Here is a 17,554-nt window from a genome sequence, read left to right as displayed (position 1 = left end):
CCTCCTGAAAAGTACGCATCTTCCACTCAATCCTCGCTCGTTTCTGCTGTCATTCCGCAGCTCGGGTCGGATGCTGTCAGCGAGCACGTAATGGCGAAACGCGCCCTCGAATACTGAAGGATGGCGCTGCCCTCGCGCTCTCCCACACACTTTCCGCCCTCCTTGTCGAATTCTATCTCTTCCCGAGCTCCCCGACGCGCCAGAATCTACGCCTGGTATGTCAGAAACATACGGAATATTATTTGCGAACTTTCCTGCCACCAGCGCGAGGCCGCGTTGCTGCACGACGCGCGCGCGCAAGCGCACTGCCTTTCCGGCTCTCAATACCTTCCCAAAGCGGAAGGGCACGCGTCTTCCCAAACCACCACGCCGAGATTCGACCCCCCGGATTTTGGCGGCCTCCGCTCATGCCACGCATCATTCAATGTCTCCGCTTTCCATTTAGAACGACTTCCTGCGCTTATACGGCCGATAAACGCGTCAATAACACGGCAAGCGCGTCAACACACCGCGGAGATATCCCACCAACACCGTCCTCCCACCCTCGATCCGCGCCCAGGATTCAACGGGTCCGACTTTTCATCGACCGAACCTTCGCGTTCATCGCACATGCGCACGCCCTCCGCACGACAAGCGCCATACAATGCCGCGCGCGCCAAATTTTCGCAGCGGGCAATCTTCCGCGGTGTCGTAAGTGCATGTTGACGCGCGGTTCGTATTCGGGGGCGCGTCGCCTCCGCGCACGCGTCTACTGCGGTTGGAAAGGCTAACGGAAGGGGGGAGGGGTACATAAGGCGAGGGGAGACGAGGTTTCAGGCAGAGCCGAGTGTTCTTCCCCTCCTCCCATCTCCTTCCCCTTCCTCCTCCCTGCACCCGGTTACTGGATGCCCATGCTGAGCGTGCCGAGGTCATTGCTTGGTACGTCTTGCCGGTCTCCTTCACGGAGGACCTACTGACCACGTTATCTAGATGCCCTAGGTCGCGCCATGGAAGGTACGAATCGCTTTTCTTGTCGTTCTTTCCTTTTACTTACCACATTTACAGGTCCACTCATCCGCTGACCCGTCGCCCACTAGCAGTGAGTACTTCTTGACGCTTGTGACTTGTGCAGCACTGATCAGCTTTGTTAGATTCCTTGGCTTCTTGTCAACAACCAGCGGCACGCGCGACGCCACAGCGAGGGATATCAGGTGTGTCCTACATTTTGCATCATCATCCGCGCCCTCACCCTCTACTGCAGTCGTTGGCCTTCGACGACGTCCAGGACGACGCGCGGCCATCTCGGCGACAGGGCACTCCCTCCCGCAGCCGACGTGGTCATCCCAGGCCGTGCGCACCACCACCGCCATCCTTCCCTTCCGATGGCTCCCGACGACCACGCATGAGCGCGCTGCTCGCCAACGTCAGGTACGTCCTCGGTGGTCCCCTCAGTCGGGCATGCTGACCTTTTCCGCCAGATGTTCATCCACACGCGCGTGACGTCGACGCGGGACACCCCCCTCAACGCCGGCGATGTATCCCTTGACGTTGGCGTCGTCACCCGCCTTGCCACGCTGCACCGCCGATGTCCGCGTCGACGCGCGAATGCCCTCACTCGTCGCCTGCGACACTCACGACGTCGCCCTTCTCTACGACGCCGCGGAAGCGCCTCACTCGCCACCCTCAATGCGCCCCACGTCCGTCTTGTCGCGCTCGCCCTCAACTCCAGCCTTGTCGCGCTCGCGCTCCACCCGCAGCGGCGCACGTCGTAGGCGGCAATCGCGCGCCTCCCTCGGTGAGATGCGTCGCTCGTCTTTTTGCGTTGAGCTCTTGCTGATCCGTCTTTTCAGGGGCGGGCTGTCGATGGCGGCGGCGACGACGACGAGGTGGGATGGCGGGGACGGCTGACGGCAGCGACGAGGGTGGGAGCGATGACGAGGGCGGGAACGGCGACGGGGGCGGCGGCGACGACGAGTTGGGATGGCGGGGATGGCTGACGGCAGCGACGAGGGCGGGAGCGATGACGAGGGCGGGAACGGCGACGGGGGCGGGGGCGACGACGAGACTGAGGGCAGCGACGACGCGGGATAGCCCTCGTCGTCGTCGAAGGCTCGTCGCTACAAGGTGAGCATTTTCTTTCGACCTCGCTTTCTATTCTGACTCATCTATCTCGCAGGACCACCCTCTGCGCCGGCGAAGGCCGTCGATACGCTGTTCGCCGGTGCGGGGGCGCCTGCGACGTTCCGTGTCGTCGGCGTCATCTGCGCGCATTGTCGGCGTCGTCCGCGCACACTCGCGACGTCGGCTATCTATCGCTCACAGTCTCGTAGTCTCGCATAGTCCCGTAGTCTCGCACAGTCTCGTACTAGTAGTCTCGTAAGTCACGCCCTCCCTCGTCCCGATAGCCATGTTGCTAACTGCTGCTCGCAGGCCGTGTTCTCTAGTTAGATTTTGTTGTATATGTGACGCTCACGTTTAGCCTGTATGTTGGACGCGGAGGCCTGATATGTGATGCTCACGTTGAGCTTGTATATCCAGTGCCGGCACTGGGCTTGTATAGCGGACGCCGAGCCCTGATATGTGCCGCTGAGCCCTGATATGTGCCGTTGAGCCCTGGCGTGGCGCGCGGCCGCCGTCTGCGTCGTCCGCGGGTCTTGGTGGCTCGCGCGCAGGGCTCTCGACGTCGCGCGCAGGGCTATCGACGTCGCGCGCACCATCATCTGCGTCGCACGCAACATCATCTCCCTCTCGCCTCACATCGCCCGCCTCCCTCCCGCCACATATCAACTTCGCAAACACGGGGCACGCCCTCGCCCTTCGCCTCCCTCAACGTCGCCGCCCTCGACTTTGTCCTCGCCCTCCGCCTTCGACTTCGATCTCAACTTCGACGCGACGCACCCCCGCGCTTCGACGTCGACTTCGACATGCGCCCCCACTCCCTCCCTCGCCCTTCAACCTCGCCCTTCGACGTCGACTTCGCCCTCCGACTTCGACGCGACGCGCCCTTCAACTTGCGCCCCCACCCCCGCCCTTCGACGTCGCCTCCAACTTCGACGTCGCCCCCACCCCCACCCCCGCTCACCGACATGCGCTCCCACCCCACCCCTCGACATGCGCTCCCACCCCCTCCCTCGACTTGCGCCCCCACCCCACCCCCCGACGTGCCCTCCCACCCCACCCCCGGCATGCGGTCCCCCACTTACGAGATGCGGAGGGTCGCGGTGACTGCCACAAGCTTGATAGGGGGGGAGGGGAGCAATGAGGGGGGAGGGGAGAGATGAGGAGAGGGGTGCGATGAGGGGGGACGGGGGCGCGATGAGGGGAAGGGGGAGAGATGAGGGCGAAGTGGGCGAAGGGGAGCGATGAGGAGGGAGGGGGTGTCAGAGTAAAGGGCAGTAGACAGCGATAAGGCGCGTACTCACCATGAACGACAATATTACCGTATGTATGCGTATATAAACAATAAAACATGGTTGTGCGAGATTTCCTCCCGCCCGTTTGCAGTCTCGCTCCCCTTCTCCCTTCGCGATGTCGCTGCGCTCCTCGCCTCGTGGGTGTCCGGCCTTCGTGCGCCGATCCTCTCCGCCCTTGCCCGCTTTCCGTGTCCCCCCCTTCGCGCACCTCGCCCTCTCTCCCCCTTTGCACCCCCCCTTCGCGTGCCTCCCCTATCCCTCCCCCTTCGCGCATTCGAGCCCCTTCCTCGCCCCTTCGCAATCACACCACGCGTGAGATGAGAGCGCCTTCTCCCACCTTCTTCTGACGTTTCCTTCCTGCCCTTCATCTGCCGCTTGTCCTCGTTTCGACCTCCACCTTTGTTCATCTTACGTCGGCGACGTAGCGATCTGACCCACCTACCTGGCATTTCCAGCTTGATCTCTCCCTTGAGAGCGAGGAGGGAGGGGGAGGGGGAAGGAGAGATAAGAGGTGGGGAGGGAAAGGAAGATGGAGGGGGTGAGGGGATGAAGAGAGGAGGTGAGGGGAAGGAGTAGTAGGATGCGAGCGAGGGGGAAAGTGTCGATGAGAGCAGGGGGATGCGAGGGGCGAGGGGATGATAGGGTTGTTCCGCGCCATCCGCGCCCAGGCGTGCGGATCGCGCGTGGGTTTAAAGGGTCATGCATACACCCAGTCAGCGGCGTCGACGTGCACGTCGATGAGCGCGGAGGGGCGGGTCGGAAAGGTGACGGACGCGAGTGACGGCATGCGGCGGGCGGCGAGCTTGTGTGCGGCACCCAAGGCCAGTCTGGCGCGGTGATGACGAGGGTCGGGGTGAGGAGGGTGAGAACAGGCGTGCTGTCAGCGCCGTCGATAGCGATGCGTGGGCAGTGTGCAGAAAGCGAACTCCGAAAGAAGACCTGTCACTTTCCCCTCGTTGTGGGTGGCTGCAGGCGCCTTGCACGTGAGGAAAGCCACGCGCGCGCGCAATCGGTCCGCCTGGGCGCCTGCTACTTGACCTCTTGACATACTCTGCGAGCGCTTGCTGAAGCCAGGGACCTCCGCTCGGTCTCTCCTGCCACGTACCGGCCGGATTCTCTGTATTCTAGCCTCGGCGGGGAGCTACAATGAAGTTCAGGTGCGCTTCTCAGTTTCTGACCGCTTCGCCGCTGACGCTGCCCCTAGTTCTGCTTTGAAGTTCAATGCCGTGTCGGAGTGGTGGGACGAGTACATTGCGTGCGTGACTCACTAGATGGAAGTGTCTCTTCTGACCCTCGTACAGCTACGATACCCTCAAGAAGTTCATCTATCAGCTGGAGAAGCAGCAACACGATCTCGACCAGTCCTATCACGACCTCGAAGCGCACGAGCGCACGTCCCTCGTCGGCGAGCGCACATCCCACACCGACGATCTCTTCATCCCCCTCCTCGACCGCGAGCTGCGCAAGATCGTCGCCTTCTATGAGCATCAGGAGCAGGAGCTCTTCCGCGACCTCGCCGAGCTCGAGGAGATGGTGAAGCAGCAGGACGAGGAAGGCCTCCAGGGCGATCACTATGCGGACGACGCGTACGAGGGAGACGAGTCGGACGACGACGATAGCCCGGTGCGCAGTCGCACGCGGAGCACAGGCAGGAGGCGCTCGACCTCGGGCGCGTATCGCAGGCCGAACTTGTCGGTCACTGTCGGTGCGTGGCACGCGTTCCCCTACCCCCTCACTCATAACTCACCCACGCCTAGGTCCTGCAGAAGCGATACCCGAAGACGCACCCTTGTCCCCTCCGTTCGATGCCCGCCGCTACAGCCACTCCTCCGAAGACCACGACCGCGGCCTCGAGGACAGTCTCATCTCCCTCCCCGGCAAGTCCGGCGCGCTAGGAAAGGCCCGCACGCTCGCGAACCGCATCGTCAACTTGAAGGATAGCGTCACGTCTGCGGGCTCCGCGTCCGAGACGATCTGGAACTCGCGCTCCAACTACGCGACCGACACGCGGCTGCTCTACAAGCGGCGCATTACCGCGCTCTTCACGTCGTTTACGAGCCTGAAGTCTTACGTCGAGGTGAACTACTCTGGGTTCCGCAAGATCCTGAAGAAGTACGTAGTCGGCTTGCTCGTGCTTAGGGCGTGCTGCTAACCGATCCCCCCGCGCAGGTACGACAAGGTTACGTATAGCGAGGTGCGCAAGGGCTGCGTCTACATGTCTGCTTGCGTGCTCACCTGCTCCAACAGCTACTGCCGCGATACCTGCACGACGTCGTCGATCACGCCAAGCCTTTCACCCCAGCCGCAAAGGAGCGAATCCAAGATGCTCTAGAACGCCTTTACGACCTTTACGCGAAATGCGTTTCGCATGGCGATCGCGCGACTGCAAAGCAGCAGCTGCGCTTACACAAGCGCGAGCACATCGCATGGGAGCGCGACACCGTCTGGCGGCAGATGATAGGGCGCGCGCGGCGCGGGGATAGCGACACCGAGCGGGCTCCGGGCGCGGTTCTAGTCAAGGAGCCGCCACCCCCGCTCTTCGCTATACCAACACCAATCGGACGATTACGCATTACGAAGGGCACGATCGCGTCGTTTGTGGCGCTGCTCGTCTTCATCGTGCTGCTCAACACGCAGACGGTAGACGGCGATGAAGCCAACCGCTGCTTTGCTATACTGGTATTTGCGACGATCCTCTGGGCGACTGAGGTGCGCTTCATTCCGGTCGTTTCGCTGTTGCCGGCTGACGCCTCCTTAGGCCATACCTTTGTTCGTGACGTCGCTTCTGGTGCCTCTGCTCCTTGTCTGCTTGCGCGTCATACGAAACGAGGAAGGAGAGCGGTTAGAGCCTCCAGCAGCGACCAAGTAAGTCTTGATGCAACAGCATGGATACTAAACTCACATCGCTCAGATACGTCTTCTCGATCATGTTCTCGCCGACCATCATGCTGTTGATAGGCGGCTTTACCATCTCGTCTGCCTTGAGCAAGACAAGTATCGACCGCCTCCTGATCACGCGCGTCCTGAGCCTGGCGGGAACTCGCCCACGAACCGTTCTATTAGCGTTTATGGGCGTCTCGTGCTTCGCGAGTATGTGGATTAGGTGAATGCGTCGCCACGTCGAGGGCGTTCCCCCGTGCTGATTGACCCCTTCATACAGTAACGTTGCGGCACCGACGCTGTGCTTCACTCTCATTCGCGTGAGTAATGCGCGCGCGATGTCACGGTGGCCATTAATCTCAACTCGAATCTCTCCCCACAGCCCATCTTACGGACGCTTCCTCCGAAGGCGCCGTTCGGCCCATGCCTTATTGTTAGTGCCGTCATCCTCTCCCTCTGTCGTGGGTTGCTGATATTGACGCTGTGTAGCTCGCGATTGCGCTGGCGGCGAATATCGGCGGACAGAGTTCGCCCATATCATCCCCGCAGAACCTCATCGCTCTGCAAGCGATGGAGCCGCCCCTCGATTGGGGCAGCTGGTTCGCGGTCGCGCTCCCAGTGTCGGCCATCTCGATCATCGTGATCTGGCTCTTCCTTCTCGTGTCGTACAAGCCGGCGCGCTCGCCCGACGGCGAATGCGACCTCGAGATCAAGACCATTCGGCCGACGAAGGAGCGCTTCACGGGGAAGCAGTACTGGGTGTCCTTCGTGTGCTTGGGCACGATTGCGCTCTGGTGCGTTGAGCATTCGATTGAGCAGTACGTCGGGGATATGGGCGTCATCGCTATCATTCCCGTCGTGGCGTTCTTCGGCACGGGCGTTTTGAAGAAGGTAAGCTGGTTGACGATGTTGTATCTATCGACGCTAATGGTCTCGTACAGGACGACTTCGAGCAGTTCGCCTGGACCATCGTCTTCCTCGCCATGGGTGGCATCGCACTCGGCAAAGGCGTGACCACTAGCGGCCTTTTGGAGGTGATGGATGGGCTTATCCGAGACATGGTCGAGGGCCTCTCGCTCTACAATGTCGTCCTTATCCTCTCCCCCGTCGTCTTGGTGATTTCGACGTTTATCAGCCACACGATTGCGAGTGTCTTGCTCGTCCCCATCGCGAAGGAGGTCGGCTCGAACCTGCCAGGGAACCATCAGAACCTGCTCATCTTCATCACGGGCTTGATCTGCTCGACGGGCATGGGGATGCCCGTCTCGGGCTTCCCAAATCAGACGGCGTAAGTTGACTCGCTCGTCTCGCTGACGCGCTGGCTCACGCTCTTCCCAGTGCAACTCAAGAAGACGAGATGGGCGACCTGTATCTGAGCAACATCGACTTCCTGAAGAACGGCGTCCCGGCGAGTATCATCGCGACTCTGGTGAGTACCTTCCCATCATGTCTTCGTTGAAAGGTGTAGCTGACGGTGCGTTCTTCCGCAGGTGGTCTCGACGATTGGTTTCCTGTTGATGAAGGCGATTGGGTAAGTCTTCGTCTTCGCCCTGTCTTTGCCACACCATGCTAAATGTCGATGCAGAATGTAAGCGGCCGGTTCAAGTATCTACTGGAGTATATACACGGAATCATAGACGTATACCTAATGGAGGACGACTGCGCTCTTTTTTCCACTCTCGACGTTGCGCGTACCAGCTTGAGGATATATCAACAGCCTGGCGCTGTACACACGGCCCGCTATCAGGAACACGGCGTCCGCTCTCGGTACCGAAAGATAATTGAGCTGTCGAATTCGACATTCATGCAGATCGGTGTGATCGATCTCCGCTCCCCTCGAAGCCTTACGGAAAAACACAAACGGGTAGCACGCAACGCTCGATGGTGCCTGCTGCGCCTGTCAAGCGCCCACGACGGGGGCAGCCCTCGGTGCAGCTTCGGGAGCTGTGGAGCGGGGCGCCCGGCGAACTCTTGACGTGCGTCGAACACGCGCGCAAAATATGGGGTCCCAAGAGGATATCAAGATCGCGCACGAAGGTAACCGGTACTAGTTATACAGAGGGAGGAGAACGATAACTAGGTAATATGATAGCGAATAAATACTGTCTATACGGTATGCGTAGTATGTATATGGTGCGAGCGAGAGCGAGGCGGCCGGCCGTCCTCACCACGGGCGCAGGGGTATGTGGTGAGCATTGTCCAGCTCGTTCTCGGAACGACCGAAGCGATAGGCTTCGGTGTGGCGCGACAAGTCAGCTACGCGGGCCTTCTCCTCGAGCATGGATAAGGGCACGAGCTGCGTCAGCGAGTGCGGCGTCTCCGGGCTAGAGGGCGATACAGGCGAGGGTGTACATGGGGGGACGGAGGGTAGGTCGAGGTTGAGAGATGGACGCGCTGCGCGCGAAGAACTCAAGCTGAGAATCCGTCAGTCGTTGTGTGAGGCTCCGCGACTGGATAGTCGTACCTGGGTAGTGGCGGCGACGAAGGCTCCATGGAGTCATCGCTCGTGCTCGTCAGACGACGAAGCACGGCAGCGGGGTCTTGCAAGCAGGCAGTGCGCGAGGCGTCAAGAGATGATATCGACGGCAGAGCACCGGTCAGTCCTGTCGGGAAAGATGCGCGAATGGGCGGGAGAGCGAAGTCGTTGTCGAGCATAGGCATCGTACGCGCGCGGTCGCGGTGAGAGGGCAACACCGAGGCGATGGAGAGCGGTGTCGAGGGTACGGAGAAGCTCGACGACACGACGGAAGAACTCGACGAGAGTCGTTGGTGTTGGCGAGGCGGGCCGGCATACGGGCTGTAGCGGTAGCGGCTCGCTTGACGAGGGGAGGGCGGGAGAGAGGTGGGAGGAGAGCCGCACGCTGATCTGATGACTCGGGGACCGCCTGGTCCCGAAAGCACCTGTAGAGGGCGCTCTGCTCCAAGGCGTTGCTCCGATGGAATGCGCCGATAGACGCTACCACTGGCGAGCACGCTCTCTGACGGCGGCGGCGCCGCCTGAGGAGCACGTCGTGCGCGTCTACGATTTCCTGCGGAAGGCAAAAGTTTGCCGTATCCTGGCTGGTCCGGCGATAGACAACTATCCGGGAAGGACGGGCTAGGTCGCAAATCAGTACAGGAAGCTCGCAGGGGGCGCGCCAAGCTGCTCACCCAAAGAGCGGCACCAGGTCCTCTCGGATAGGCCAAGCGACCCTCCGTGCTAGGCGGAGAGCGACCTCGTACGGCATCCAGGTGCCTTGTATCTTGAGGTATCCTCCGCGCACACGTCGAATAACAGACGCGAGCTCGGGATGCGAGTCGACCATCTTCACGATGTCGGCTGAGGCTCTGGTCAGCGCCAAAATGCGAGGATATCACGACACGAGTCGTACCTTTCGAATTTCCGAGTGCTAAGAGAAAACATGCGTCAGTCGCGAGGCATCGGTGCGATGGAGGAGGTACAAACCTTTCCAGATGCCCGTCCATAGAACGTATCCATCGTCGATGTCCATCATGATCCACTGGCCGTTGAGAGGGTATTCGAAGACGGGTCTACCGAAAAAAGTCAATACGAGGGATTCTGCAGAAAGCGACGACGTACATGTAGCCACGGGCATCGTTAGACGTGATGTATCGGCCTTTGGTAACGTGATGCTTCGCCGTGTTGTACAGCTGAAAGCGCGACGAGGAGGGAAGAGGCGATGTGGCGGAATAGACGTCCTGCGGGGTGGCGCTGTGAGCGAGTGGCGACGACGATGACGAGGCAGCCAACTACACACCTGCATTGCGAAGCGTTCCCTGGAAGTTGTGAGGCAAGCGCGCACGAAGATGGAGGGAGGAGGAGAGGGCGCAGGGATGCGCAGTCGGTCGAGGGAAGAAAGGATCAGGGCATGACGGAGGCGCGTATTTAATCCCGCTGGGACATTCAGACCCCCGCCACGCGCTGAACAGATCAGGGCTCGGCTCCGGCAAAACAATCACGGGAAGGCGCAGGCGGTCAAATGGATCCCCACCTCCGGTCACACCGCCCTGGCTTTGTGGAGAGGCCGTTGCCTTTTCCGTGCGGGGCCTATTGCGGGCAAGCTTATCGACGCGGGGTGCCGGCGTTGCTGCTACAGACTGAATCTCGAGGCTATCCGTCCCTGCCTCTATGAGCTACGCTGTATACAGCTACGAAGAAAGGTTCAGGCGCACCCCCGGATAGCTCGACGGGCCTACGATCCGCTCGAGCAGGAACAACGGCCTCGAGAGCGGAGAACATTCGAGGGAACCGGCGGATAAAGCAATTCGCGGGTAGTCGGATACGCAGGATCAGTCCTTTGACAGATCTGCTCATCAAGCGCAGCAGCTGGCGCGCTTCTGCACCCCACCGTCGCAATGATTGGCTTATGGCAAGGGCGGACCGCGTGCGTCCGCTGTATAGTCGATGAGTCTGCGGCACAGGTGGGAGCGAACGAGAACCTGACGAAACGGAAGGCTGGCGCATTGAGGCTAAAGGGGAAGGACGAACTCGCCCTGTTTGTTTAATTTTGCAAGGGGCAGCTTGGCGGCTTTTGCATCCGTCCCTTCGATCACACCTGTAATCAAGACCTCGATCGAGGTCCGATCGGCCTCTATACAATTGCGGATACGGCGGATGCGTCGGCATGTCTGTCCCTTGCTTGGCCGTCCCATTCAATCGTGCGCAGTCGAGACGTCGCTCTTGGGTGCCCGCCGTGCGCAGCAGTCCCTCCGACGCCCTGCCTACCGTCCTCGGCAACCGCAGCAGGACGCTGATACTCCGGGTGTCGTCGTACACAAGCATGCTGATCTTCCCAGGACCTGAAGCCGATCCACTCGCGAGGAAAGTGGCGAGCTCGACGGCGTGCGACACGTTGCATCTCGCTGATGTCGAGGACTATTGTGCGCTAGGCGCGTCATCGAGCAGTATAGGTCACTGCACAGGCGCGGCCGTTCCTTTGCGCAGTAGCGGTCGAGCCGACGCCGCTTGTGGCATGTGCAGTCCCCATCGTGCGCTCCACAGGAGCCTCGCGAGCAGGACGCGCGCTGTGGGTCGAAAGCTGTCCGGTCCGCCACCTCCCGAGCCGTCAACAGTCGCATCACCCCCGCGCGTCTGAATTGGCTGCGCAATCCGCTACCTGTCAAGGCTTTCGGGGTGTACTCATGCAAGCGTGCGTGCAGGTTGACGTCTTCTGTCAGATGGATTAGCCCCCGAGGTCGACGGCGTGTTTGGGAATGTGGTCGCTCGAAGACGCCCTCTCAGATTATTCATTGCACTTAGGTATCGTCGCAGAAGAAGGAGGGTCTCCTCAGGTGGAGAACATGTTATGGAACGAACTACTTCTCTATGAAGGGACAGTATGGTCAATACGCACGAGACTCGCCTGAGAGGAAGAAACCCTTATACTGAGGCGCATATCCTCTTCGTAGAGGACGTGCGTCGGTTTATTCGGCCTCCTCCCGCCAGGTAGTTCCATGCGCCCAGATTGCGAGTAATAAGGGCCATTGAGACGAATATCGAGCACTAGACTGTCCAAAGATAGGCTCAGGTCAGATATTGCAGGAAGCCCGACGCCACGCACCGTAGCCGAAGGACGGACTCCTCGGTGAGAAACGCGTGCCAGCTCGAAGCACGAGTTGAACTTGAAGTCGAGGTTCCTCGACATCGTGATGGGTCACGTGAAGGTTCGACTTCAGGCACGGCGGTACCGGCTTTCGTACGATGTGCCGCAGGATGTCCACGGCGATGGGTTTACCGCGTCCATGTCTCGTTCCCAGCGCTTTCGAAGTCTTCAACGCGTGGCGTCGAAGATTACCTTTGAGAAAACCACGGCCTTTGGGCCCTCAAGGTACGGAAATCGCCACAAGTAGCGGACTGAGCGAACGGGCCGTCGACGATCTGCATGATACAAAACCAAAGGGGTGTTTGCGAGGCATGGGAATCAGAGCGTACGAGGAAGGGTGCACGTCGAGAGAGCTGGAGCCGGGCCGGGCTTGTGTTGGTCACGCGCATTTGCTCTCGTTGAGAAGGGCGGCGTTGATCAATGGTCGGGTGCAAAGCTCTAGCGGAAAGTCAGTGTCCTCAATCAGTTGCACGAAGAAGCAGCGCACAGTCTCGAGGGATGACAGAAGCACGCGGTACCGAGAAGCGAGGCACTTGGATGTGGGGGGACTACCTGAAGAGAATGAATGTAGTGACGCCCTTCAATGGTCCGAAGCGGACCGTCTGAATGACCGGAGGACAGGCTGCTACGAATACCCTTCTTGAAGACGGATCAGCAGGTCGTCGAGCGATATGGAGACCAAGTTGCACGGATGCCAATCACTGTGGTCGTGTTGGCCTCGAAGACCGCGGGGAAATTGGCCGGGCCGGACAGAGGCGTCGACTGGCGACCAGGAGGAGATTAACCTGGGGTACAAAGTCAACAATGACAGTTCGAGTCCGAAGAAGAGGCGAAATGGTGCTGACCTCTCGACAAAGCCCCACGATATCATGTTCGCTTCCTGACGACGTCGTAGGGTATTCCCAGAAGTTCGCCATCGGGACGGACATGCGAAGCGTCAACTTGGAGGTGCTCGCGTAAGGTACGTTTGCACTTTTTGGCCCGATGCCCGTAGTTAGACATAGCTAGTCCGAGCCATAGTCCATTAGAGACGCGAGTTTAGAGACTGACAGATACGACTATAGCAGTTACCGCCAGCTGTCGAGAACGTGGTAGAAGACGCGACGTTGGTAAGAGCAGATGCACGCCTTTAGCGGAGCGCCAGCAAATATCTTAGAGAGAGAGCTATGGAATCTCAGGTTGCGGTAGCGCCGGGGGTGACCTCATGTCGTCGCCCGTCGCATGTTGGGTCTTGTTGAACAAGAAGTTGCGTGTAAGTGTGTAAGCTGAGGAGCTGAACGCGCCGAATTTGCTGGTTTCTCGCATAACTCGGTTGTTGGAATAATAAGTACGCGTTGAGAGCCATCTCGGGTTTCAAAGCGCGACCATGAGCGCGACGTATTCGCCGATAACGCACGTTGTCGTGATGGGCTGAACTGAAGCAAGAAACCGGCAAGTGCCGAACTCAATGGCGCGTGGAGCATTATGTGGCGTTGTCGGCTCGATCTCTGCTCCCGACGGTCAACTGTCCTGGCGACGTCTTACTATTACTGAATTATAGGAATCCCTGCACCTCCGTCTCTTTACATGGAGGGCATAATTTTAAGGCGTGCGCTTTTTCCACCACCGACATTCCCTCCCTCTTTACCTAGGGTGCCGTCTCTTCTGCGGGACCTCTTCCCGGCAAGTCGGCTGACTCTCTGATGCTCTCTATTCCTCCAGATATATCTTTGTCTACTGCAGAATGCGGGTGCGGGCGCTGTCCCGAGATGCCCTCCGCTCTTAACCTTGGCGGCGCGGTTCAAGTCTGGCGCCAAATGCTGTGCGTAAGGGCCGGCAGTCTGAGCGGCGAGCAGCCACGCATGCTCTCCGGTTCTGCGACTCCATGTATTCTGGATATCAATTTTGTGACCAAACGCGACCTCCAAACTGCGGCGGCACGGACGGCGATGGCGGCGCTACTGCCACAGGAATGCGATGGTTTCCTGAAGGAGGGTGACCGGAAGCGGCGATATCCTGTAGACGTGCGCGGCGCTTATTGGGAAATTTTGGGGCGTGAATTGGGTGCGCGGACTGGCGGTCTTCTACTCAAGCCTGCAGAGGCTGAGGCCAGTGGCAAGTAGCAGGGTTCGTTGCATCGGCTGGCGGTGCGGCTGAGCGTAGATTACTCCCTTCGCGAGGCGTGTTCGTAGTCCTCCGGCCTTCTTCCATCCATTGACTGGCCGCTCCCACAGCTGCCGATGCGAGGTCTTCTGCGGGGCGCTCCAACTAGACACCTTCAGCGGACGCATTCTGTGCGTCCTACTGCATCTGCCTATGAGATTCGGCGCTCTCGTCACGAAGAGGTGGCAGGTCTTCACTGGATCCTCTTCGTGGTCGACCTGGTTCGACGACTTTGCGCACCTGGACCGTCATTCCCTTCCGAACTCGTTCGAACCCAGCAGCCTTCGTATCGTCAATAGCGGTCAGTCCTTCGGCGCCAATGGCGCGCTATCCAGCGGCTACCTTGTAGCGACACTCGAGCGCGTCGAGCTTCCACTTTCGCCTTTTCTGCGCATGCTCTTTTTTTCCTCCTGGAATGTTAGTCTTGTTATCCGGACGAACTGCGCTGGCACGCGCATTGCCTTGCGACGGCATGCCGCTCATGCACTATCTCAAGTGTCCCAAATTTTTGGTCCTCTTCCAAAATATAGAGTAGCTGTCCACGCTTGCTCGGTTCCCTTTGCGCTCAACTCCTTCCTTCTCCCCTATGATTATTATAGCTTCCGCCTGCATGTTGTTCGCTTGTCCACGTACTTTTTCGCTTTCTTTACTATGCGTCGCTACTCCTGGTCCTGACGCTTCTCTTTCTCTATACTATCACGCGTGTCTCCCTCGCATCTGATTCTACTGAATATCACACGCCTGAACAAGACGCCCATCCTTCAACTGTAAAGCTTTCAGTGTCGCTCTATCCACCAACACAGCCGAGCTCGCCCGATCCGACAATCCCACCAGCGCCGTCACCATCACCTCCGGGTTGCCCGCCTGCTGCGCCTGCCGCGAGACTTGGGATACTTGCGCGTTGGCGTCCGCAGGCGTAGCCCGCACTGCGTGCGACGGCACCAGCGCGCTGAACCTAATGACGACTTGTATTATCCAGGCTGGGGAAGACGACGTGCGCGAGAGTTTGGTAATGCTATCGAGTACTGCACTGAGATGCGTGCGCATGTACTCTTTTCCGCAGAGGCGCAGGAAGTGCGCGCTCAGGGGTGATATTGAGCCTGAAATTTTCGAGTCGGAGGCAGAGCCGGTCAGAGCATTGACCAGTTGAGATGAGGGGGCTTACCATGCCACATTCAAGGGACTCCGTAGGTGTCCGATTTGTGATCGGTACGATGCGTGGGCCAATCGAGCTTTTGACAGTCTTTGTAGCAGTAGTAGACTGAGAGGCAGGGGCAGCGGCGAATACTCCCCCCTGAGCCTCCTGCCACCGTCGTTCGACACTGACGATATCATATCAACGGGCGCTATTGGAAAACGTATGGTTCCACTCACTCCACTGAACGAGCACGTTTTCTGGTAGCTCACACGCGCTAGGTCAAGGCGCTCGCGTACTGCAGCTACTGCTGCACTCTCGAGTAGCTCCTCAGATGCGATCTCTGGATGCTCGCGCGCAACTTCGGCATACACAGTCTCCATCGCAATCAGTCGGAGAGCCTCCGTAACCCGCAGCGTCTTCTGCTCGCGATGCAGCGCGATGGTGAGCGGAAGGACTCCAGCTCGCAGCGACCACACCAGCGCCCTTCGATCCTCCGAGTTCTTCCAGATCGACGTGAACGCGAAGCAGATGCCATCCGCCACGCTGCGGATCTTCGCCGCCATCGCGGCGGGCGACTCTGTCGGATCGGCTGCCAGTGACTGCATCGCGAGCAGGAGGTCGACGAGTGTGATCATTACTTCGTGCGGCATGGTGCGCACGGGCGGAAGAGGTTCGGAGAAGAATTGAATTGCATTAAGTTTATTCTTGAGATACTGCAAGAGATTGATCCTGACGTTCGATCTGACGTCCTGCGTGATGTCTTCGAGGAGCATACGGCAGTGCGACACAATGCGAGTATAAATCTTGCGAGTGCGGTCGCGGGTCGCCCAGCGAACGCCTTCGAGGGGGACTGGTCTATGAGCTTGTAGTCGACGATAGCGGGGGATATGCCGGAGTGCCATACGGCGTGCTTCAGCACGGCTTCATCGAGAAGGTTGGCGCATACAAAGATGGACTTCCGCGCACTGGGGGAGGAGATATAGTCCCCAATTCGCAGCCATAGGACGAATAGTAAGCCATACACCAGTGGCGTTTGTACGACGAGGTCGAGCAAGACGAATTTCATGCGTAAAAGGTGGCAGAAAATCGCGCTCATTGTATCAAGCGGGATGTCCTTCAGCCTCTCCGTACCAATATGGTGCATGGGGTGAAGGTAGTCGAGCCATGGAATCAGATGGTGCCATATACGACGGACGCCGTCAGTAACAGCCTCGGAGAAGTTATCAGGCAGGTTGAGAGCGTCCTTAAGGGCGTGTATGTTCCGCAGAACCAGAGTTACTGAGCGGGATTCAAAATTCAGCCTACTTCCATTAGGAAGAGTAGGCGATACAGCGCGCAGATGGTCGAAGAGGCGCGGAGAGCGCAGTGTCTTCTTGATCTCTGCGGCTACAGTTGCAGCCTCGCCCGACGAAGGATCAATCAAGCGATAGCGCTTGATCAGGAAGGAGAGCGAGATGTCGGATACCGGAGCTGACATGGGAGGCTTGCGATGAGGGTGCAGAGCAAGAAAGTACGAGCGTCGTCGTTCACGCGGTTAGATGGGCCTGACGAACACGTGAGCAGAAGTTCAATTCCCACGCTTGCCGAACGTGTCCGGATGTTTTCTCTTTCGACTGCCATGACCTGCGCTCCAAAGTTATCCTTCTGACATGTCGGCACTACCTCACAGTGACCAATGTCTACCGCCGTCTTTGCTCGCAACGTCCTTTCTGGCGCCGACCTTGTGGTGCAGCAGGACGCGCGCTGATTCGACTTTCATTCATCCCTTCCAGCTTCGGTCGATCTCACTCTCAAGTGAGTCGCCCCTTCGCAATATACATAGCACAATGACGCTACCCGTCGCACAGTAGGCACTTTCATCAGCAGGACGCGCTCAGAAAGTTGTCTAATGGTTACTGCGCGGCCAACTAAGTTGTCTAAAGGTTATGGCGTTAACTTTTCTCCGCGGTCTAGCTGATGTTTCTGCTAACTCGGCCTGTCTCTCGCTCGCGCCACCCAGCACTCTCAAAAGGCCTCACCCGTTACATCCATGGTATAGGGGCTTGCGGACTGGTTTGAAAATTTGCGAGGTTGGTACCAGTTGCGCAGACTGTGCTTCAACGCCCGAGTTGTCTAATGGTTATGACGTTGCTTTCCGGCCTTGGCTGCTTAACCGTTGTCTAATGGTGGTAGGCAGAGGTTGCGGGTTCGAATCCCGTCTCGGGTTGCCTTTTTGCAGCGCCTAGCGGTCGAAACAGAGCGCAGAATGAGGGATTGCAGTCGAGCGGGAGCAGGTCCGGCGATCAAGAGTCTATGACCGTGGTATACGTCCGAAGTCAGTTAGCCTTTTCGATCTCGGCGTTCTTTTTGATCCCTTTTCGCCAGCTTGCTGCGGGAAAGTCCTTCAGCAACTCGTTCTG

At 59.0% G+C, this 17,554-nt stretch overlaps 9 protein-coding genes and 1 non-coding gene across 10 annotated transcripts; 7 read left to right on the top strand and 3 right to left on the bottom strand.

The window, feature by feature from the left end:
* Window positions 1-1,512: 1,512 nt before the first annotated feature.
* On the top strand, window positions 1,513-3,041 carry SCHCODRAFT_02447216 (uncharacterized protein; the record flags this gene model as incomplete). The annotated part of the gene is made up of 4 exons (XM_003027352.3): window positions 1,513-1,774; window positions 1,830-2,103; window positions 2,156-2,200; window positions 2,591-3,041. Coding segments are annotated over 4 exons (1,032 nt in total), but the record flags the coding sequence as incomplete, so codon positions are not given.
* A 6-nt stretch (window positions 3,042-3,047) lies between these two features.
* On the top strand, window positions 3,048-3,594 carry SCHCODRAFT_02643583 (uncharacterized protein). Its single transcript, XM_050346339.1, has one exon. The coding sequence runs from the start codon at window positions 3,066-3,068 to the stop codon at window positions 3,258-3,260; it is 195 nt and encodes a 64-aa protein (XP_050197538.1). The 5' UTR covers window positions 3,048-3,065; the 3' UTR covers window positions 3,261-3,594.
* An 841-nt stretch (window positions 3,595-4,435) lies between these two features.
* Window positions 4,436-8,023, top strand: SCHCODRAFT_02643579 (Sodium/sulfate symporter). Its single transcript, XM_050346338.1, has 15 exons — window positions 4,436-4,549; window positions 4,597-4,647; window positions 4,694-5,097; window positions 5,150-5,504; window positions 5,562-5,586; window positions 5,640-6,101; window positions 6,151-6,257; window positions 6,304-6,495; window positions 6,553-6,592; window positions 6,655-6,705; window positions 6,762-7,163; window positions 7,214-7,560; window positions 7,611-7,701; window positions 7,763-7,803; window positions 7,858-8,023. Exons 1-15 carry the CDS (start codon window positions 4,539-4,541, stop codon window positions 7,862-7,864), a joined length of 2,586 nt encoding a protein of 861 aa, XP_050197537.1. The 5' UTR covers window positions 4,436-4,538; the 3' UTR covers window positions 7,865-8,023.
* A 246-nt stretch (window positions 8,024-8,269) lies between these two features.
* On the bottom strand, window positions 8,270-10,209 carry SCHCODRAFT_02116862 (uncharacterized protein). Its single transcript, XM_050341845.1, has 7 exons — window positions 10,031-10,209; window positions 9,853-9,971; window positions 9,718-9,803; window positions 9,644-9,661; window positions 9,423-9,591; window positions 8,737-9,369; window positions 8,270-8,686 (listed from the first exon to the last, which is right to left on the bottom strand). Exons 1-7 carry the CDS (start codon window positions 10,034-10,036, stop codon window positions 8,437-8,439), a joined length of 1,281 nt encoding a protein of 426 aa, XP_050197536.1. The 5' UTR covers window positions 10,037-10,209; the 3' UTR covers window positions 8,270-8,436.
* A 513-nt stretch (window positions 10,210-10,722) lies between these two features.
* SCHCODRAFT_02643577 (uncharacterized protein) lies at window positions 10,723-11,772 on the top strand. The gene has a single exon (XM_050346337.1). The coding sequence runs from the start codon at window positions 10,898-10,900 to the stop codon at window positions 11,366-11,368; it is 471 nt and encodes a 156-aa protein (XP_050197535.1). The 5' UTR covers window positions 10,723-10,897; the 3' UTR covers window positions 11,369-11,772.
* A 1,645-nt stretch (window positions 11,773-13,417) lies between these two features.
* Window positions 13,418-14,347, top strand: SCHCODRAFT_02643574 (uncharacterized protein). Its single transcript, XM_050346336.1, has one exon. It carries the CDS (start codon window positions 13,624-13,626, stop codon window positions 13,975-13,977), a length of 354 nt encoding a protein of 117 aa, XP_050197534.1. The 5' UTR covers window positions 13,418-13,623; the 3' UTR covers window positions 13,978-14,347.
* Window positions 14,348-14,656: 309 nt separating this feature from the next.
* On the bottom strand, window positions 14,657-15,316 carry SCHCODRAFT_01250466 (uncharacterized protein). The gene is made up of 2 exons (XM_050341320.1): window positions 15,183-15,316; window positions 14,657-15,133 (listed from the first exon to the last, which is right to left on the bottom strand). The coding sequence occupies exons 1-2, from the start codon at window positions 15,183-15,185 to the stop codon at window positions 14,741-14,743; spliced, it is 396 nt and encodes a 131-aa protein (XP_050197533.1). The 5' UTR covers window positions 15,186-15,316; the 3' UTR covers window positions 14,657-14,740.
* On the bottom strand, window positions 15,193-16,632 carry SCHCODRAFT_02518712 (uncharacterized protein; the record flags this gene model as incomplete). The annotated part of the gene is made up of 3 exons (XM_003027174.2): window positions 15,193-15,339; window positions 15,392-15,868; window positions 15,931-16,632. The coding sequence occupies 3 exons, from the start codon at window positions 16,630-16,632 to the stop codon at window positions 15,193-15,195; spliced, it is 1,326 nt and encodes a 441-aa protein (XP_003027220.1).
* Window positions 16,633-16,756: 124 nt separating this feature from the next.
* Window positions 16,757-17,381, top strand: SCHCODRAFT_02116741 (uncharacterized protein). Its single transcript, XM_050341843.1, has 4 exons — window positions 16,757-16,949; window positions 17,003-17,077; window positions 17,155-17,224; window positions 17,328-17,381. Exons 1-3 carry the CDS (start codon window positions 16,805-16,807, stop codon window positions 17,211-17,213), a joined length of 279 nt encoding a protein of 92 aa, XP_050197532.1. The 5' UTR covers window positions 16,757-16,804; the 3' UTR covers window positions 17,214-17,224; window positions 17,328-17,381.
* SCHCODRAFT_t250 lies at window positions 17,257-17,361 on the top strand. The gene has a single exon. It is a non-coding gene; the product is annotated as a tRNA-Arg (tRNA).
* Window positions 17,382-17,554: the final 173 nt, after the last annotated feature.

The sequence above is a fragment of the Schizophyllum commune genome (genome assembly GCF_000143185.2).
Source record: "Schizophyllum commune H4-8 unplaced genomic scaffold SCHCOscaffold_14, whole genome shotgun sequence".
NCBI lineage: Eukaryota > Fungi > Basidiomycota > Agaricomycetes > Agaricales > Schizophyllaceae > Schizophyllum > Schizophyllum commune.
The sequence above is the reverse complement of the archived record's forward strand: the minus strand, read 5'-3'. Positions and strand labels throughout refer to the sequence as shown.